This window comes from Camarhynchus parvulus, chromosome 11 (genome assembly GCF_901933205.1).
Source record: "Camarhynchus parvulus chromosome 11, STF_HiC, whole genome shotgun sequence".
NCBI classification, from domain to species: Eukaryota; Metazoa; Chordata; class Aves; order Passeriformes; family Thraupidae; genus Camarhynchus; species Camarhynchus parvulus.
The window spans coordinates 12028759-12051014 of NC_044581.1; the positions used below are offsets into that span (position 1 = coordinate 12028759).

The 22256-nt window shown below is 40.6% G+C and overlaps 1 protein-coding gene across 1 annotated transcript; it reads left to right on the forward strand.

Annotated features, from left to right (window-relative positions):
• The first annotated feature begins 5671 nt into the window (after positions 1-5671).
• SNX20 (sorting nexin 20) lies at positions 5672-13005 on the forward strand. The gene is made up of 4 exons (XM_030956157.1): positions 5672-5797; positions 7900-8071; positions 9645-9796; positions 12309-13005. The coding sequence occupies exons 2-4, from the start codon at positions 7906-7908 to the stop codon at positions 12975-12977; spliced, it is 987 nt and encodes a 328-aa protein (XP_030812017.1). The 5' UTR covers positions 5672-5797; positions 7900-7905; the 3' UTR covers positions 12978-13005.
• The last annotated feature ends 9251 nt before the right edge of the window (positions 13006-22256 follow it).

The window sequence follows — 22256 nt, forward strand, 5'->3', positions numbered from 1 at the left end:
CGGGGCCACCGCTGCGCAGCGCTATTGGCGACAAGGGCCGCCAGTCACCAGCGGATTCGGGAGTTTCCAACGCATCGCGCTTGTATGAGCAGCAGGGGAGAGGGGGAAGGGCGGAACACTCCCTCTGAAGGACGCTGATTGGTCGCGCAGGCGAGGGGGCGGGACTTCTGGCACACAGGAGGCCCTGATTGGATGGTTCGCGCGTGCCCCCAGGGGCGGGGCGGGCGCTGCGCTCCGATGTTGGGGCGCGTGCCACGCCCCGCTCCCGGCCCCGCGCGGGGGCGGTGCTGCCTGTGGGCTCCATTGCCTGCGGGCTCCGCTGCCCTGGGCTCCGGTGTCCCAGGCCGCTCCGCCCCGAACGAGCCCGCCCTGGCAAGGGACACGCCCGCGTCCTGCGCTGAGTCCTAAGCCGGAGCCGTCGGTTGTTGTCCCCGGTGCGCGCAGTACGTGGGGCGGGGCAGACGCTCCTCGGGAGGCGGTGCCGACATCGTGGTGCGGTCCGGAGCCTCCCCGGGCCGGCAGCGCAGCCCCGGCGGGATTAGCGGCCGGCCCTCCGTGTGCGCTCAGGGGAGCCAGGAGCGGTTCAGCCGTGCCGGGGCACGAGGGGCCGCTGCCCCTGCACAGCCCGGACCTTGCCGTGAGCCCGGCGTGCTTCCGAGCTGCAGCCGTGGCCGCTCCGCCCCAAAGCGGCTCACGGATATCAGGCTTCGGTCTGGCCTCAATACCCGCTTCTGAAATATTTTTACTCCCAAGAAATTGAAGTAATGCTGCTGAATATTTCATGTAATAAAAGCCAAATGTGGTTCCTCTTTACCCGACCTACTTTAGATTGTGCTTGTCATCTGAATGCTGCGCTATTCCATTTTAGCAACTTCCGCTGTTCCACTTACTCTATCCACTGCGGTTTATAGCTAGTGAGCTCTGCTTAAATTATGAATGAGAGTATGAGCTCTGGAATAGAAGGGAGTTTCTCAACAGGACAGTTAAGATTAAAGACTCCATTCACACATTCAGCATTTCAGAAAAACATTTATTTTAGAGAAGATAAGTTTTTATTCATGTAGGATTCTAAACTAGTGCTTTAAATTTAATTTAAAAATCTTTCTAAAGTTTTGCACTTTTAGAAGTGGACTTCCTACAAAGAAGCATCTTTTAAGGATACAGCATTTGATCATGTACCTCAGGAGGTTGCAGTAATATTGGCATAGAAATAAACACTTTCCTGGTTTCTTAGCATCTGTAGCAATCCCTTAACCTATGTTTTTATGTAATTTAGTAACGTGCAGTTCAGCATTAGCTAAAACAGTTATTCTGTTCCCTATAGCTCTCAGAACCCAGAGGCAGTCAGTAAGCAGATCCAATGCAGCCTCAGATCAGGCTGGAGTGCCCATTTCTAAGCCCTGAAGCACTCTGAGTCACTACCGAGGCTTTTGCCAGGAAGATGGGAGGGCAGAACAGGGGGTTTTATTTGTTTGGGTATGTGCAGGATGGAAAGGACACAGACACCAGCAGGAGTTTTTTGGGAACTCCCAAGGAGGTAATGAGATTCCATCTACTATGGAATGAATGCTCACACTAATCATTACCCCTAGTTCCTCAAAAGAAAAATTGCATTTCAAAGTCTCATTTAATTTTTAAACAATAAATGACATTGAAAATACATTATACTAAGCAATATACTAAGATTTATGCCTTCCTGATTTTGCAGAAGAGCAGAGTAACCCCACGTCATGCTCTGCTGATCCTCAAGGTGGCTATCTACACACAGCTGCTGCAGCCTCTGCTCCTGGAGCTGCCTTTGTGCTACTGCAAACTGCATTAACATGTCTGCTAGAAGTCCTGTTATCCCGAATTTCATTATGTTTACACATTGGGTATTAATAAATCACATGTGGAACATGACTGTAAGTATCAGCCAAAGTACACCACAATTATATGTGAGAAGAAAAACAGATACATTGATACATAAATATCAGACTTCTTGATAGGAATGACTACATGTAGTGGTCCTAATAAATCAGAACCAAAATTTTAAAATATTTTAAAATATTTAAAATATTTTAATATTTAATATTTTAAATTATTTTAATATTTTAAAATATTCTGTATTCCATATAATTATGCACTTAATTCGGTAGGAAAAATGACCAACCTGGCCCATTGACAAAGCCTGTCACTCTGCAGACAGAGCCGTGCTTGTGACATTTAACCCAAGTTAAAATCCTATTGACCCACCGGGCTTGCACACAGCTCCGTGTCACTGCCACACCACAGATGAAAGGCAGGCCCAGACTGCTGTTTACTCTAAAGCTCCTTCATACTCCTTTAGAAGTATGAAGGAGCTGTAAAGTGATAACAGGACTTTGGCAGTGTACAATGGGCCTGCCACGTCTCTTTTATGTTGAAAACCCTGTCAGTAACACTAGCACGAGACATTTGCCATTAAACAGCAAATGATTTCTTTAAACCACACTCTTGTTAAGAGAGACATGTTTTGTAATAATGAAGTATGGTAAACAAATTTCACTTCCAAATGACACAACACTCTGCAATTACATATTATAGCATAGCATGGAACAGAATTTTGTGCTGTGCCAGGATAGGAGTATGGTATTCATTTATCACAGCATTGCCCCAAAAGTGCAGAATATTCATCAAAACAGATGATTTTTTTTCTGCTAATTCAAACATGGAAATGGTTGGTATTTATCCAGCTGCATTAAAAAAAAAACAGAGAGGAAAGGTTCTTGTAGAAGCATCAAAGACAATATGACTGCATTTTCTAAATATTAGTTATATGATAAAAAGGGACTTGAAAAAATATATCACATATTTCTGCCTCCCCTTGTTTGTTTAGGGCTTTTTGTCATTATCTGCTGTTCTAATGAATGATTTAGTAAAATAAATCATGTTGAGCTAAATAGTTTGTGGCTAGATGGAAAAATAGAACAGACTAAGTTGCCTGAAGTTGCACTTCTTAGGACAGAAGCTGAAGAGTATTTTGTAATAGGGATATTACAGCAACATTCTTTAACAAGAATAAGACCTTGCTCTGCCTGTGATAAAATGCCAATAAAATCTGCCAGAAAACTGCAGTTCATATATGACATTGATTTAGCTCTTAAGTTTTCCAGCTGATACCAGCTTTGTAGTCTATGGTTAAATATTGTATCTGTCAGGGTTTGTGTAATCTGTCTGATTGGGAAAATGGGAACTGCCCAGATCAGGGTATAAATCAAGGCAGAATGTTTGACACTGGGGCAGCAGTCCCTTTTGCTTCTTTAACTCTCAAAAGCACACAGCCTTTCAATAGTGGCAGGCATCCTTTACATGGCATCACAATGCTGGCTCATCTCTTGGCTGCTCACCAAGTGTTGCCCATAAACTTTCCAGTTATTCTTCTTAAAATGAGTCATTTCATCTTAAATGGGTATGGAGGACATAACTCACATGACAGCCACCTTTTTTTATGCACTGCACTGTTATGATTTTAACCTTGCCTCTCTCCTGCATTATTGCAGAGCACACATTTCCCATATCCCCTGGTAGGTGCATTATAACACCGTGGTCTTTATGTCTGACAAAGTCAGCACTCTCACAGAATACAAACTCTGAGTGAGCCACTGCATTAGGATCCCTTTTCCATCCCTGACAACGACAGAAAATGCTTTTCCATTAAAATTTACCACAGTTTTATGAGTATTAAGGTAAATTGATAGTGTAAGTGCACTTGCCTGTCTCTCAGAATGCTTTGCTGCCATTGTGAAAATTTTCTTTTCAACTGCTTAACCTTTACATAATATTTTGACTGTTGGAAGTGTAGCTGAGAATATAAAGAGAAATATTAGTTATGCATTCTGCTAGCAAACACTGTGTACTGCAGTGTGTTTTGCATGTGCTGATCAAGTAGACACTTAGGAAAGTAAAATGCTGCCAGACTAATGGCACTGGTGAAGGACTGTTTGGACCAAACCTGAGCTGCTGTTTGGACCAAACCTGAGCTCCTGGGAGCAGGAGCAGCAGCCTGCCAAACCTGCTGTGGATGTCACAGCTCCTGGGCATGAGGAACACCCTCAGGAACCAGCTGTGACCATAATAGCTGCCTCTATTCAGGTAGGCTGAAGTCTTGTGGAACACCTTTGATTTGTAAATATAATAACACATTTCATTTCTTTTAATCATCCAGGTTAATTTTATTAAAACTTACTTATCCTGAAATAATTTAAAGTAGAGGTCACACTTAATATACTGAAAAATGTATTCTTTTCACTCTACCAAGAGCAAGACAATAGCATTAAACATCACAAAATAATACACTGCTTTTTGGCAACACATAAATTAACTGTTTCCAAATTCAAAGTTTAGATACATCTGTAAACTGTCAGCATGAGTGAAATACACTGAAATCCCCCTCGGTTTTTGCTCACAATTGTAACCAAACCCATAAATCTAGCTTTAAAGGAATGAGAGTAGTGCCAGGAACCCATGTCTTGTCTGCACTTAAAAGAGTTGGCTGGTACAGCTACACCTCAGAGCTGAATTGGCAAGCACAGATTTCTTTTCGGGTGTAACTTAAATCACTTTTCTCATGGAATGGGCTAAAGTGGCTGAAGGACTCTGCCAATACAACAGCATCCACTCCAGGGCTTTTGCCAGTGCGGCTGTAGCTACATGCAAGGGATTTTTCGTCATTCTGACAGCTATTTTGGCAAAACTCCTACATTTAGACCAAGTCCAAGTTAAGGTTGGCATTGTTTTATGTTGCAAATAAAGCAGAAGAGAAGTATTACCAGTTTATGGCCCTGATTTTACATTATTTTAAATTGTTTGTTCTAAAGGAATGTGTGGGGCAGGATCCATGTGGTCCTTTGGAGGCTTGCCTCCCACATTTGTGCTGCATTAAAATTGCTTGGTTTTTCAGTGACTGAACTTTGGCAGAGGGGAAACTTACCTTACTAAAAAAAGATAGTGTCTATATTACTTACCCCAAGAATAGCTATCCTGATGGTTTAAAGCAAATTTCCAAACTGAAGTCAACTCAAAAAGGAAGCGTCTGGGCCAAAGGATATGTGGATTAATACATTATTCTTCATCTTGTCCTCAGTTCAACAATGAATTTAAACACACATAGGATTAACTGTAGGCACACTCGTAAGCCCATCAAGTTTAGTAATCATGTCAGATATGATAATGCTCCTATTTGAAATTTAATTGAGCAGATATTTGAAATTAATCATGTGTTCTGCACTGTGCAGAATCAGGATTTCTGTCAGAAGTGCAAGTTTACACAGAGCAAGGCTGTTTGTTGTGATGCCATGTGCATTTTTTTTTTTTCCTGAACTGGATGTTAAGTCTGTATTTTAAAGACATCCCAAGGGGCATTATTTTTTCCGCATAAGTACATTTTACGTACTTAGCTCGTTTTTCCCCCTAATCTCCCTTTTGCTAAGAGTGTTTTTTGGTTTCTCGGGCCACGCAGGGTAGTTTGCACGGTCTGTGTTGATTGCACGGTTGGCTGTGGAGGTCTCTGCGCTGGGTCGGAGCCCGGAGCGGGGCCGGGCCGGGGCGGCCCCGGCGTGCGGAGGCACCGGAGGGTTCATGCGCAATGAGGCCAGTGGCACTTCGGGGAAGTGTGATTTAATCGAGCCTTCTTCCTTCCTTTTTGTAACACCCACAATGTGCCCGCTAGCAGAAGGCACAGACATCTTTCTGTGCGTTTCGGAGAGGCCAGGCGGGCTGTGCGCGGCCCCGCTCGGAGCTCAGGTGTGCAGCAAGTGAAAAACTCCGCGATTCCCAGGTGGGTGCTCCGGGGTTTGTGATGCTTCAAACCCAGGGCAGGAGCTGGAGCAGCACTCACCCCTGTGCGGAACAGGATGAGTGTCTAGTCAAGATAACATCGTGTAATTTATTGCAGGAGGGTTGTGCCGGTTTCGATTTTTTTTTTTAATACGGAAAAATAAGTAGTAGCTTAGATAAAAGAGCTTGCCATGTGTTTTAGCTGTGAAAACGAACTGTTTGCACGAAGTGCAATTAGTATTCAAGGTACATATATTAAGGCAGAAAACTTGTGTGTCATAACATCCACTTCTGCGTTCTTCTGTTTACAAGTGTGTTATGTATCCTGGTAAACAATTTTAAAACAGTATATATGAATAAATAAATAAATAAATAAATAAATAAATGAATAAATATGTATGTATGTATGTGTATATGTATATATATACATACATACTCATATATATATTTATGAATATAAAACGATGCACATACAAAGGGTTTTTTTAATGTAAACACAATTTTTCTTATAAAGTTATCTTAACTCATATCCAAGAAACAAGTTGTCATTTAAATCTGTTTGGCCTTTTTCAGATTCCTCATTTAATCTACTATACATGCTCTTGTGATATATGCTCTTTTGTGATTTTCAAAAAACTGAGCAGTTAAACAATAAGTAAGTGGCTATTCTTCATGTTCAAAAGCAGATCATAAGGAGGACTGAAGAACAGTAAGAACTTTCACTCCAAGAATAAGAGCTTCCATGATGCTTTCATTAAGGAGGATGACAACATCTGTACACTTACTTGTGCAAGCCAGCCAAAGGATAGGTTTCTGTTAGAGGAAAGTGGTTTGCACTTCCATTATTTCCAGTGAGGAAAGTAATTTCTTTTCTTTTTATAGCCTTGCAGCTTGCCAGAAATCAATAAGTCTGCTGAAGGAGTTTCCTCACCTCTGTATCCAGCATTGCACAACTGTGGTAGATGAGTAGAGGCAAAATGACATGTAGCAACAACCCTCCTAAAACCTCCCATTGCTTAATAACTACTGCTTGGGCATTATATTCTTGTAAAACTGTCTTGTTCTGTTATTTGGTTTTCACTTGTTGGCTGAACTGGGAGCAACACTTTGCTCATGCTAAGAGAACACAGCATCTTGGCAAAGTTGTTAGGATGTTCTTAGAAATTTTTCAACTTCTTGTGTAACACAGTGGTGCAACAGGCAGGTTTTGTTTGTTTGTTTGTTAAAAAAAAAAAAACAGCAAGTCCAAGAACATCCTTAAATGTGGAGATATTTAAGCAGCAGAATGGCCAATGTGGTCTATGGAGTAGGAGTATATTGTATTAAGCATTTTGTCAGTACATGGTAAAATAGTGGTCCTAGCAGAACAGATCTAAAACAGCACAGTATATCTAGGGTAAAAGAACAAGTAAAAGGAGAATACCTCTGTATAATAATTTAAAAATTCAGATCTCCTGCCACCAAGCCATTGTCAAAGTCAGTTGTTTTGCTTTCACAGTACAGAGACAAGTCTCTGGAGGGAACCTAAAACTGTGAAATATGATAAAAACTTTATACTATTTTAGATATCACCCTATTTTGTCCTACAGGTTGCGATTAAGAACAGACAATAAGTTTTTGAGTCCTGAGAACAGTAAATTTTAGCAGTGTAACGAGGCTGCTGGTTATACTAATTATCTCAAAGATTTTTAGTTCATCTGAGCTCATTCTTGGAAGCTTGAGGGCAAAATAAAAGGAGGAAGAAATCTGCCCACACTGAAGTTCATGATAAAATTCTCATAGGTAAGAACTGAGTTCCCCATCTAATCTTATTCAACATAACTTCTTATGGGTTTCTTATTTGATTTTAAGCTGACAGAAAAACATCCAAACATTTTCACTGGTAACAGTAATAGGGATGGTTCTGTGCTGTGTAGATATTTCTGTTTATTACTTCAGTTTTTATGAAGTTGCACTGATACAAGTTCACAGAGAACAAAGAATGAAAAATAAATTAATAGAATGAAAACAACAGAATTAATAATATATGAAAATTGCCAAAGTGGATCCCCTAAAGGCGTGGTACTAAGAAATCTCACAGGGTTTGTAATCTTTCATTGATAGCAAGCAATGGACCAAGATTCACACTGCACAGCAGAAAGGGAACTGTTGGAAGCTGTAAGCAGAATTACTACATCTTCTACCACAAGTCCATCTGATGAAGAAGAAAATGAACCCAAAGCTGAAATTTCATGTCAAGTGAGAAGAGAAAACCCAGAAAAAGATGACACGCAAGGTTGATGCTATCCTTTAATTTCATTTTTCATCTAGCTGTTTATGGTGTTAATCTTTTATATTAAAATTTTGCTTCTTTATTGCAGCCGTGGTTCAAAGCTGTACTGCCATACTCCACTGAAAAAAGCCTTGAGTACACTTGTAGTAACAATGTAGCAATAGTAAAACCGGCGCTCATCCTGGTGTGTGTATATACACACACAGATGTTTCCTTTAAATGCCTCCTGCCTAAAATGTATCACGATTTAATTTACACGCCAGGACTGAAAGCAGCGATCACCAGATGGCTGATTTTGGGAGTGCCCTTTCTGTGCACCACCAATCTGAGCTCCCTGGCACTTTCAGCAAGGACACCAAACTGAGGCCCATCTCCAGGAGGCAGCTCTCACATGCCTTTAAAGAGGCTGCACTGAGCATTCACCATGCCTAACAGTACTCTCATCTGTTATTAAATAAAATGTTATGTATAACCCTAAATATATATAATCTCATCAAGGTTTTAAATCTGGAAGGATGTCATAAAAACCACCTCTCCTAGGAAATAGATGCTTTGAGCCAAACCCCCAAGGCCTTGATAATTGAAACTGTATGGTCAAATGATTAAGAACATGAAAGAGTACTGTGGTGCCTTTACAAGTCTATTTCTGCATATTCCATTTCTTTTATCCACTTATCTAGCCTATATGGCCCCTGATGAAATCTATTGTCAGTAGATTTCAAAGACAGAGAAATCACCTTTTTGAAATTCTACATCAAATTCTCCTGTAAGCAAACTCTCAAACCAGCTGTCTCATATTTTTATATGTGCACACAAATATATATACATATATATAGATATATTTGTGTGTGTGCGTGTGTATGTGTGTGTATATGACTGCAGGAAGAGAGAAAGGGGAAAGGAGGGAGGTATAGATATAGATATATAGATATATAAAAATAAAAATATATATGTGTATACATATATATATATATAACATATATATAACTGAACTGTGCCATCAGTTCAGCTACAGGAGGAAAAAAAAAAGAGAGAATGTGGGAAATTCTCCTTCAGCTGAGCTGGTTATCCAACTTTGAGGTTAGGATATTCATGTTTCTTCAGCTTTCTCCTGCACAAACCTCACCTTTGAGTAGAGTCAGTTTTTGAATATATGTCTGAATTTGCAGCCGCACTGTATTATCTCATCCATTTAGCAACAAAGAAGCCTGGAGAAACATCTGACTCAAAAGACTCAGTCAATGTTTCTTAGGGCTACTTCTGGGATGATGAAGAAAATCTCCTGCTCAGATTGCGCCCTAGGTTACAACCTTGACATACAATATTTCGTGGCAGTATGTTCTCTACAATTTTGTATTCAGCAGGTGATATCTTTTCTTTCAAAATTTCAGACCCTAATAGCTCTCCTCAAAGCATCTGTTCCTGTCTATTAGCAGTGAAATTTTATTTTATCAGTCTTTAGGTCTTGCTGTTACAGCAACAGAAAATCTAGGCTGTCCTTTCACAACAAATACATAAAAATTTTCTTTCCAAATGCAAAGAATATAATCTGAAGTACTAAATATATTTGTTTTAGATTGCAGTGCAACCCTAAGTCCCAACTCTTCGATGACCACTAAGGAGCTTCAGGAATACTGGAGGAATGAAAAACGCCAGTGCAAACAAATCAAACTCCTTTTTGAAATCCCATCAACCAGAATTGTAGAGCACCACTTATCTAAATATGTGGTAAGCTAAGAAATGAATATGGAAGAAGATCATTAATTTTCATTCAGTCTGCAGGGGTCTGCACAGCACACAGCAGGCCTCACTACATGAAAGCCTCAGCAAGGGCCAAGTTTTGCAAGCCAGGATCACACTGAGCAGAACCTGTTCTCACTGATTGTATGGGCCTGCCTGGTGGAATCTGCATCTAAAAAACCCCTCTGACAGTCAGTTCACAAAATCTGCTGCAGTGGAAAAGTGTTATCAAACAAATTATTATCTTGAGTATCCTTAAAACACAGAGTTTTGTCAACATTAAGAAAATTCACACAAATGTAAAAATATCTGTATATTTACACTGCCACTGAGCTAGCCAGCTGTAGCAGCTGCAGTGCATTTGTATAACTTCCACATCAGAGGTTTCTCTTAGCACAAATGCAGAATTCTTTGATGTTGACAAAGTCTGAGACATCCTCCAGCTAGATGACTTGGGATTGTTCCCCTTCCCTACTTGGAGCTCCCTTAGGTGGCATATTTCTGTCATATTTTTAAGATGAAACATGAGTATGAGGAGTGGGAACAACCAAGTAGGTTGGATTTTTGTATCTTTTTCCCAGTACTGACACTTAGCTTTTATTCCTGATTCTGCTCCTGGCCTTCAGAAGCACTGATCTAGACCGAGTGCCTTTTAGTACTCCTGTGAAATTCAGAGAGGGATGATTTCCTTGTTTGCTACAGTCTGTGAGATCTGTAGATGAAAAATGCCAAGAATCAGCATTGCTGATACTGGGTGATCCAGTTTGGTAGAATTTGAAGCAAGTAAATGTTTTGGAGACTGCCCTTGCATCTTGTTGCATGCTGGACACACCTACTTAATTGATGCTTTTCTTGCATACACCCCTGAATATTCAGCTTCTAAATAGCTAGAAATTGGTTTTTGGTAACTGCATGAGAGCAAGAGTATCATTCAGCATATGTGCAAATAAACTTAGTCATAAGTCACAAGCCTAGGCAAAAAGATTTACATTACAACAAAACTGAGCCAATTTGAATGACTGTTTAATTATGTGCTACTTCTTACCTTTTTCATGCACACTCCACAAATGAAAAAACAAGTACTTGTAAATTATTCACTTAGCTGCCCTTGATAAAATGATAGCTTTAAAAAATTGCTCTTATGATTGTTTTAGAATGCATCAGGCATGTATACACTTTTCAGCAGGGAGCAGGACAAAGTATAGGAAAATGTCACAGTGCTTACAAATGAAAAGAGATCAGAGAAGTCAGCTCAAATTTAGAAACCTTTCAAGAAGTGCCTGTAAAGATCATTTATGAAGATTAAAAGAGAGAATTTCTCTTTAAGGAAAAGCAAGGAAGAGAATCAGACAGGCATAAGTACTGGTTTGCAGCCTTCCACAGCAGCAGAGAAAACAACTGGCATGAGCAAACCCCCTCCAGCTCCTGTGTAAATTAATGGGCACAGGGTGAGGTTGGATGTGAACATGGTCACCATCCAAGAGGCCAGCAGTCTGTGTCCCTAGCTGGTGTCTGGTGACACAGTTAAACTGGCCCCCCGTGGGGCCACCATGGTTTACATGTTAGGGAGTGGTCCTTCCTCAGCATCACTTCCTCAGAACCAGAAGAGATTATTTGGACAACACAGCACAGAATTTTGCAGCTATTTGCCCAATACCACATTTATTATGGTCTTTTTGGGGCTAGTGAAGAGCTGAGGAAGACGTGCTCTTGAGTACTGTTAAGTGGGGCAGCACAGCTGTTAGCTGCTAGTGAAGGGCTTTGGATAGCAGATTGCTGTAGAAATTTTGCTTTTTTGGTATTATTTAAATGTGAATTAAGTTTGAATACGGGACAATGATTTAGGGGAGAGAAAAGTATTTGGAGTTGCTCCATCTTATTTTTGCACACATCAGATATATTGCCAAATACTCCCTCTTCTTTCACAGCATTACTAACACCCCAAATCCCTAGGAGTGTCTTCTACAAAGAGCATTTCTGAATATTATGACCGATGTAAAATAGATTACATTCAATATTAAGTCTGGGAAATCCATTCAGTTCACTGAAAATGATTGATTGCAGCAGCCATGGCTGTTATAAACAAAGTACAGCTACAGAAATGCTTCGTGAGTGTTTTCATGTGCTTCAATCTGCTGCTATTTGCTTTCCCAGCACCTTGCAGGATGGGATCTGTTCGTGCTCTCTTTACGTACAACTTACTTATGTGCTAAGCCTAAGCCTGGTGACAGAAGTACAGAACAGCAGGAGGAGGGAATTTTTAGTTTGATGGCTGCAGATCTCTCAGGTCTACACTGAGCATGCACTGTAATCCCAGGCAGTAACTGATTTAGCAGCACTGCCATGGGAGTACACGGGATTACACACAGAGAATTGGTGCAGGAGTGTTTCAGCTGGAGGACTGAACAAACACAAAGTGTGCTTTGCAGACAAAATCTGACTGCACTGGGGCTAGAATGGTCCCTTCTCATGCTTATTTTTTCTCTTTGATTGTGTTTAGATGTATAAAATCATCATTTTGCAAACAGGGAGTTTTGACAGCAACAAGTCTGTAATTGAACGGCGTTATTCAGATTTTGAGAAACTGCACAGAAATCTGCTGGAAGAATTTAGCGAAGAACTGGAAGATGTAACCTTTCCCAAAAAAACTCTAACAGGAAACTTCACAGAAGAAATAATCAATGAAAGAAAATTAGCCTTCAAGGACTACCTGAGACTCCTATACTCTATGAAATACATCAGAAGATCAAAAAAATTCATTGACTTTTTAACAAGGCCGGAGCTTCAGGAAGCATATGGTTGCCTGCGGGGTGGCCAGTACACCAAAGCTTTGGAAATCCTTTTAGAAGTCATTGGGCTGCAGGAAAGGCTGACAAGAGGGAACCCTGTTGCAATTGTCCCTACTCTCTGTGCCATCGTGGTGTGCCACAAGGACCTGGAAAACCCAGCAAGTGCCTTTGAATATGGAGAAAAAGCTCTGTCTCGCCTTTGTGTGCACACCAGCCACAGGTATTACATGCCGCTGTTAGAAACAATGATCACTCTGGCATATGAACTTGGCAAGGATTTTCTGTCTTTGCAAGAAAAACTGGAAGAATGGAAGACAAAGAAAGATCCCATACGGGTTTTTACCCTGAAAGAACTTGCAGTTCGGGAGTACGTACGATGAACACAAGAAAAAATTAATGAAAGAGAAACTCTTGAAAGAATGAGAACTGGAAATTACCTGATTGGGTTGCATAACATTGTATTAATAGGAAAAAAAATTAAATATCCTCTATGTTCAAAGGGACATTAACATCTATGTTGGAATATATTATATCTACTGTACGGATATGAGGAGTTTCCGAGGAGCACTTTAAGGTTTCTTGAAGGAAATGTGCAAGAAAATATTCATTTATGATTTGGTTATTTTGAACATAGCTTATTTTGTGTGAACAGTCAGAATAAGAAAATACAATTAATAAAGAACTTGAAAATCTACAGAATGAAGCATTACTTGTTCATGTGGAAACTACTTCCTTTCAAGAAGAAAAAGATCTTCTCAGTAGATGCAATCTGAAGGGTACATCCTCAGGCACTGAATATAGTTTTTTACTCCTCCAGCTGAGGCCTGGTCAAATGACACTTTTCCATTTCTGAGGATGATGGAGTTGGTCCTGTTCCCACTGAATTCAGCTGCTGTGGGCAGGAGGAGGGGGAAGTTTTACAATCAACTCGGGTGGGAGCAAAACATACAAGTGATGATCATTCCATCGCAGATGAGGAAGTACACTTCATGTCCCTTTTGGAACTAACACAGTTTTTTTTTACTTTCTGCACTGAAGGCACATTCTTGTTTGCTTGTCTGCCTTGGTAATTTCCCTCCATTTAAGGTCTCTCCCATACACTTAACTTAACAATCTGGTAAATTAATTCTCACAAATATTGTAATTAGCTTGTCATTATCTAGCATGGGTCATTATTCTCTGCTGAGCATAGTCCACTGAGTACTTTCAGCCCTGGACTTCTGTTACAGATACTACCTGCACCACAATGACATTGTGTATAAATTAGGAATAACTGTATTAATTTATCTCCCCAAGACATGAAAGATTCAGCTAATTGGAAGTGCACTGAAGCTGAAAAACTTTGTTGTGTATTGTAACAAGAAGGATGTCTTGAAAAAAATACAGAATAATAGGACTGTCTAGGGTGGAAAGTTAATATTTTAAGTAGCTATTAAAAGCTAGGCATTAAACACAAAATACATGGATTATTTGTTATTTGACAATTATTATTTTTGCTAGTTATACAGAAGTAATAGAATTAAGAGTAATTAATTAAGAGACTTAAGGGCTAATCTTCTCACAACATAGCATATTGCAGGACAGTTAAAACGGATCAAAGGTAACACCTTCTTAGAGGATGTATGAATCAGTAACAAAGCAGTGAAGAAAAAAGCGTCTGGGGTCTGCATCACACCCAGGCAGTTTCAAATTCAGGCAGAAAGGAAGCATGCCCTTCACACTGCTCTAACTCCACAACAGATTGTGATGAAAAACCAAAAGAATTGGAAAAAATTATTTCCTCCCTTTTGCCCCCTCCCATCTTTGTGTGCAGCATCTCAGGCACAGTTTTCTTGGATTCCCCTTGGTTTCTATGGGATGGTCCATGAATATCTACCAGCCTCTTTATATGCATGTGAGAGCTGCCTGCTTGAGATTGGCCTCAGTTTGGTGTCCTTGCTAATTGCCAAGGAGTTCAGATTGGTGATGCACAGGAAGTACTACTTTCATTCCTAGTGTATAAATTAAATCTGTGATATATTTTAGGCACAAGGCATTTGAAAGGAAACATCTGTGTGTATATACACACCAGGATGTGCATCTGCAGGTTAGGGTTAGGATTGGGTTAGGGCTATGGTTAGGGTGAGGGTTAGGGTTAGAGTTTGGATTAGGCTTAGGGTTAGGTCATTAGGGTTAGGGTGAGACCTTTCAGGTTAGTGTTAGGGTTAGGCCACTAGGGTTATGGTTAGGATTAGGGTCAGGGCCATTGGGGGGTTAAGGTTAGCACTACAGTTGGGGTCAGGTTTAGGGTTAGGCCATTAGGATTAGACAATTAGGACTAGTCTGTTAGGGTTAGGTTTTTGTGTTTTTTGGAACCCTAACCCTAGGTGTAACCCTAACCCTAGGCAGAGCAGTAAAATCAGCCTTGGCAAGGGCTGGTTCAAGGGAGAAAGTTGTGGAGGAAGCCATGTCTTGGCAGTTTTGTGTTCCCCTTGGGATGCCTTTTGCAGCTGCAGGGTCCCTGGAGCTCTGGGCTCTGTGGTTTTCAGAACCCTAACCCTAGGCAGAGCAGTAAAACCTGTCCTGGGTGCTGTTTCCAAAGAGAAAGCTGTTGAAGTGGCCATGTTTTGGCAGTTTTGTGTTCCCCTTGGCATGCCTTTTGTAGCTGCACTGTTCCTGGAATTTACCTGGATTTTATCTGCCACAGACTTTGTCTTCAGTCAGAAGAGGGAACTTGAACTTAATCTCTGTGCCCCTATTTCCTCCCACAGTACTTCCCCATAAAGTTTCCTCATTCAGGTTCCCTGTACTCACGGAGGGTGGCTGGAGTCAGTCTCCAGCTGAAGGTCTTGAGACCCAAGCTCTGCTCTTGGCAGTGTCCCAAGCCCACTGAGTGACTTTGATCAACTAATCAAATCTCAGATTTTTTTGAATACCAATATTACTTTGTCTTCTTCTATAAAACTACATTTTACTTATATTTTAGCAGTACATTCCAACATATCATTTTCCCCATTTTACAGCTGGGGGAATTGTGGTGCAAGTAAGAGAAGTGATTTTTCTCAAAGTCTAATGCAGTGGTCTGGAGACCACACTGACTGCCTGAAGAAATACTGAAGCACAACTGGCATCCCAGCTTTGCAAAAAGAGATGTGCCACAGTTGTGTGTTCTTAAGTACTTCTTGCATGAACAGTCACAACACAGCTCCACCTGTGCCTGCTGTCATACCCCTGAGAAAACTGCCTGAGGTGTCAATGCAAGAGAAAACATTTCTGACTAATTAATATATTTGAAGAACTATTAAGTGGTTGAATAGCACAAATATTTTAACACTACTTTATAAAAATAAAAAAGCAGAAGTCTTGCCTAAGAGATTCTTAGAATATATAAAAACCCTACAGACTTCAGTATCATTTTCCACAAGAAGGAACAGAAAAATATTTTCAAATGCTTTTTTTTTCAGTTTTAAGTATTTCTTAGAACTTTGGAATTTCTTTCCAGTGCTCCTGTAGCCTAAACAAGGATCCCACAACCGCTACAGAGTACTGTATACATCAGCAATCTGGTACTATCCACTTTTCTCAACAGCAGCACACAGTACATCAGAGCTTTGCAGTATGGTCTTACTTTTCCAATTGCTATTGACATCTCTGAAGTATACCTACACCAGATACCAATCCAAGTATAAATTCACATTTAAGTTTTTCCCAGGAAAAAAGGATTAAAAAAAATGCTGTCCAACCAACATCTGCCTAGCATGTCTAACAAACCACAGGCTGCATACTAGTGAGAAAAAAAATTTAAATAAAATCTGGGCAGATCATCTCCAAGAGTCCATGGAGAGTTGCATTATGATCTATTGAGCTTTGCCCCATTTCCATATCAATTATTATATCATTTGGGGCATTAAGTAGATAATACTGTTTACACAACTTTCTAAAATAACTAAAGAAGCCCATGAGGATGCCTAGTTACTTATGAAACATATGCAGACAAGATGCTCTCTGTGCAATGCAGCATCTTGTTTACAGGGAATCCTGTGATCTTTATCACATACTTGTTATTAACTCCTGTTATCTGCTGCATCACTGGAGGATAATATTTGCTTTCCTGAATCTTAATAAGGCTAAATACATTATTGAATTCAACAGATTTGTACAATCAGCATGGGAGTCGAGTTCAGGACACAAGATGAAATCTAGGTTTTTGTGGCTGAGACAGCAGCTGAGCAAATCAAATCAAGAATGTTTGGTTTTTTTTATTAGATCAAAGGCAGGAGCAAGATGTGTTGAAAAACTAAACACAGTTGTAATGGTGTAAAATACTGAATGTCAATTCCCATCTGGATGAGGTGAGAACCCCAAAGAACCAACCTATTTACATTCAGATCCCATTACAACATATGTTCATCACACTTTGTGAATATGTATATGCTCTCTAGATGCACAAGACACAAATTTTCATGTCAGACTGGTAAGAGCTGAGAGTAGCTACACTGAAATAAATTAGGTTATAATGTAGTTGAGGACAGAATAAGTTCTACTGTCTATATAAACAATCTCTATGCTCAGTGGTTGATGAGGGGAAAGAGCAAGCAAATTTGAATGTTTTGATGCTTAATAAATGCTTTCCAAGTGTTTAGGAAATTCAGATCAAAGTTACAAGAACCTCATGGTTTTATATACATATATATATATAGAGAGAGAGAGACAATGCCAGTCTTAAACATACGACCTTCTTTCATTAGAAATAGGGATTACATATGTAACTGTGATTATTCAGAAAAATGCTGCAGAGAAATACACTGGATGATCCTCCATCTACTAATCTCTCTAAACTAGCATAATTTAAATATTTTTCATTCCAGACAGTGCGAGACTCTGCGGTAACCGATAGGAAACATTAAAGAATTTTACTGAACATGCAGGAGTTAAACCCCACTGTTTTTCCCGGGTGGCAGTGATTGCCAAGGCTTTATGTGCCCTGGCAGGGCTGCAGTGCCACTAGATGGAGCCGCAGCATTTTCAGGAGCTCGGGACCCTGCGAGCTCAAGGGAACGGAGCAGAGAACTTTTTTTAATGACTTGAATTTTATTTTTAAAAAATCTACTCTAAAGTCTAACATTTAAATTTTAATATGATTAAACTAAATATATATCTCTCAGCTCCATTGTGGGTTCAGACTGTAGTGCCTTGCTTTCCAGCTGTCCTTCAGGACAATTTACCATAGCCCTTTATCAGGCAGAGCTCTAGGAGCTGGCTGGAAAGCTGAAAGAGAAAATGTTCTTGCAGGCTTTTAGACCTGGTGAGTTCAAAGCCAGAATCACTGCAGCGTCTCAGTTCCTACAGTACCTTTTCCTTCTGATCAAAAGGAACCAAGTAAAACTCACAACTCTTAAAAGAACTATCAAATAATGGGGGGAGGGAAGTAAAAATAAATGGGCCCATAATGCCTTCTGAATAGTGCTGGGGAAAGTTCAATGACTCCATTTTAAAAAGCTGCACTCCCAAGTATGAAAACGAGATCTGATTCTGTTTTGAGTGCAACTACTATAGAATACATCTGCTAATTTATGTACAGGCAGAAATATACTGCAAACAGTACCCATAGGCATGTTTTGATATTGAGCATTGTCCTCTGGTTGACAACATAGAAGGGGAAGAAATGATGACTAAACCTGGACCATAGTTCCCAGTCATCTCCTTTATCTGTGCTTTGAGGTGCAAAACACAGAAATTTGGTTTTGGAAGCAGCCCCTGATCCCCCAGCAGATCCAGCATTGGCCTGCAGTTCCTAGAGTTGTGCTAATGATTTTTATCAAGTCGCTGGGATGGCCTGGATTTGGAGAGTGGCTTCTCCCCCCACTGACTGCCAGCTGCAGACCAGAGTTTGAGAGCAGCCTCCCCCTGCATCAAGATATTTTTTTTCCAAAAGGTTTCTGCAGAATCTGCTAGCTTTTAGAAACAGCATGAGGGAACTGGGCAGTCCAGAGGCAGTAAAAAGCAGGAAGACTTTGCCAAAGTCTTTGAAAGAATAGTCTCAGGAGGTGAAATCTTTGAAGGGGTGTCTGCCTTCTTCCTATTCAGTTTCTTCCAGAAATCATGGAAGGAAAAGGAAAAAAAAAAGATACAGTGCTTTTATAGTGCTTCATATGTTCAGAACATTTTATAAATATTGGGCAAGATTAATCCAGGCTTTAAATCTGCATAAACCTTGGCAGAGGGCTCTGGTGCCCATGAGATTATAAAGTCTGCCATGAAACTAAATTGTGATCATCAAAAAAGGAGACTCAAAAAGGTGCAGCCAGGGAAAAAAGTTTATATTTGAAACAAGAAGACAGAGAAAAAAATCTAAGAAGAGAAACCAATGGTTGGTCATTTGCAGTAGGGGGCAAGTTTTCATTCATTTCATCTCCTTTGGAGAGCAAAGAGTCATGCAGATCTTTATAGTAAAAGCAGTACCCCAGAGAGACTGACAGGGAAAACTGCTTTTGGTTTATGCATTTATACTTTTCTTATCCTAAGAAGATAGCAGTGAGGATACTTGGTTATAAGTAAACATAAACAACAGTGTCAATTATAGTCTTCACAAGCAGCAGTAAGCCCAACTAACTTATTCCTTGATTATTATGCTCCATGTTCATCTGAGAGGTCCACGTAGCAACTGTAAGAGGCTTGATTTGAACTGCATCAGAATGTATTTTACACATACTTAGATTTGAAATGTATTTAAAATTATGATTTGTCCTGCTGTGCAGCAGCTTAATGATAACTGACCTAATTTGCCATATAAATCTTCTGTATAGGAAAGGAATTCATTTTCCTTCTGGAAGGCAGAGCACTCTGAAACAACCTTTGTTTGCTGCTGCCACCCCAAGCCCCTTGAAAGCCTAAGGTAAGAGGCAAAGGATGAGGGCAGAAGGGTTTTTATCTCATCTCAGCATGTTTTCCCTGTGTTGGCCACTGATGGTCACAACAGAGAGGGTGAGGGAGCAGTAAACACAGCAAAAGCATCAAGTGGAAAGTTGAGACAAAGCACAATTCCCCAGCTAACCACTGCCAGAGGAACCAAGTGCTAGAGCTGGGCAGATTGTGCCACCAGAGGTTCAGTCATTCCCCTGGATGTATGTGTAGCTGCTATTTTGCATTTGTTTTCACAACATCACTGGTTGGCTCCAGAGACCTCTCTGCTCCCTCCTCCATGCCATTCTCTCTGCCTCAGACACTGCAATTATATTTGGAGCAAAATAGATTTACTAGCTATGGGAAGGTCTCTAAATCTAGAACATTGACCATCTCTCCCCCCACCACTGCCTAATCTGACAATTGATTCACCACAGCATACAGACAGGACTGGCTGCAGCAGGACAAGCTCCAGATGTGCCCTTAACTTCCCAGCTGACCTGTCCTCAGGCCCAGATGGGATTTATTCACTGAACATTATAGTCTGAATGCATTCCCTCTCCACAATTTTTCTTCTTGTTTTTCTAAACTTCTTAATTTCTCAACAGCACACACAGCTTTAGAAACCTAAAAAGCTGAGCCTCTGAGCTTTTTTTCACACATACATGCTCCCTGCCCATCCTGCAGTACAGCTCAGCTGCACCCTGTAGTAAGTGTTCAGCTACAGTCTGGGCCACAAAGTATTGAAAGCACATCTCTACAGAAAATGCAGCTTCCTTGATCTATTAGCTATGCTTACAAGAGCTTACGTCTCCTTGTACTGATGCATTTAAAAATCTGACTTTACATATTTTTTCATTCTTCCTTGTAACAAGTGCCATACTTCAGATACTGTCTTTCCCAACAGTGCAGCTGTAAAATGTCTCTTCTTCACTGCCACTTAAGGTTTTCCTGCCTGTAGAACACAGCCTTGAAGCATCTGCACTGGTCATGCAGTGGCCATGATTTGAGGTTGCCGCTGATAGCCTTTGTCTCACTGCTCAGAAAGCAGCAGGGACAAGCCATGGAGGTGGAATTCCACCAGCCTGACCCTCAGGACAGGCAGAGCTGTTGCCAAATATTCAGGACCACTATCAGTAAGAGCAGTGACACAGATTCATTTCCCTTCGTGTTAGTCTAGACCACCAGCACCTATTTCAGGCGCCATCTCTCTTCTATTTTGATGTATCTTCACAACCTACAGTTCTCTTCCATGTAGACACAATAGTGATGATCAAACTACTGCCTTAAAGAGACATTCTACTTATTGAAAAGGATCAAAGGAATTCTTGCAACAATAAAAGAGGTCATATGCTAGTCTGATTTTCATTAGGATCTCCAGGTCTAGCCAAAAAAAAAAAGTAACTCTTTTCCTCCTTCCTCAGCATGTCACCCTGTCCCTCCTGACAGCTTCTGGCAACAATCTTCTTTTTTTCAATCCTGAGAAACCAACTGAAGTTTCCTTTATCTCCAAACCCCTTGCTGTGCAAAAACATTTGTATCATTTTGGATCCATGAATTATATCCCTCAAAGCTATTTGTTTATTTCTCCCGCTGTCTTCCTTATGGAGACTGAGGCCATGTATCACAAAGAGTTGTGTGGCTTTCCCTTTCCTTATCAGAGGCAGCAAAGGTTAGAACAATGTGTACATAAAGGGAGATCTGATAACCCACCCATGCATTGCTTCACCTGCCACCTCCAGGTCACTCACAGCACTCGAGCAATTCATTCAGGCCAGCAGAGTCAGTGCAGGGCATTGCTCTGCTTGGAGAATCACACCCCAGTCTTGCTAGGAAGCAAAACCTTGAATTACTTCATCCTCTTTCTCTGGACTAAGAGAGAATTTGCCCCTCTGCCTGTTTTAACTTTGAACTGCATAAACTCCTGCATTCTCTTTACCAGTTGGTGGGGTCTTTAGTTGTTGTTTTGGGTTTTTTTGTAATGAATCTTTCTGGAATTTGTATGTAGTTCAGAGCTAATTTTAGCTTGATCAGAAAGTGTTCTGGGATGCTTGCACAAAAGGTGCTATAGAAATGTACTGCATTACACTTCATCCAAATCAAAATCAGCACAGTTAAAAATTAGCTATGGCAGTAAAAAATGCTGCAGGGATAAGGCTGGCACAGAGTCCTTGCTGAAAAAAATGCCTAAAGAGTTGTGATCTCTGTATTTTCACAGGTTGAGAAATCAACTTTCAAGGGCAATTTGAATCTGATGCTTTGAGATATGAGCTGACCACCCTATAGAAATGCAGAAGGGATTTTTAATCAGTGGAAAACTGAGCTGCAGCCACACAGAAACACACCAGTGGATCTGGAGTACATCATGCTCATTAGCTCTGGGTAGGAAGGTAGATTCACTTGTCTGTTGTCAATGCCCTGTTGGTAATGATGTAAGGCACAAGACAAGGACATCCTGGTAGGTGAATCAATACTCAGAACCACTGAAAAAGTCTTATTTTCTCCACAGAATGAAGAAGCAGCAGCACTCTGAGGTCAGAGCTAGGCAGTCAGGTATACATGGATAATTGCAAGCATTGCAGTTCCTACATGCAGTCTTCACAAACATGCATTGATTCACCACAGAATGCCTCCTAAAGAAAAGGAATTCTTAAGATTTCTTAACATTCTCCCTTGAGAGCGAGTTTCTTTTCCAATCCATTGTGCTACCGTTACAACCTTATTTTTATTTTTGAGAATTTTCATTGAATCACAGAACTCCTCTCTGACACAGCTCA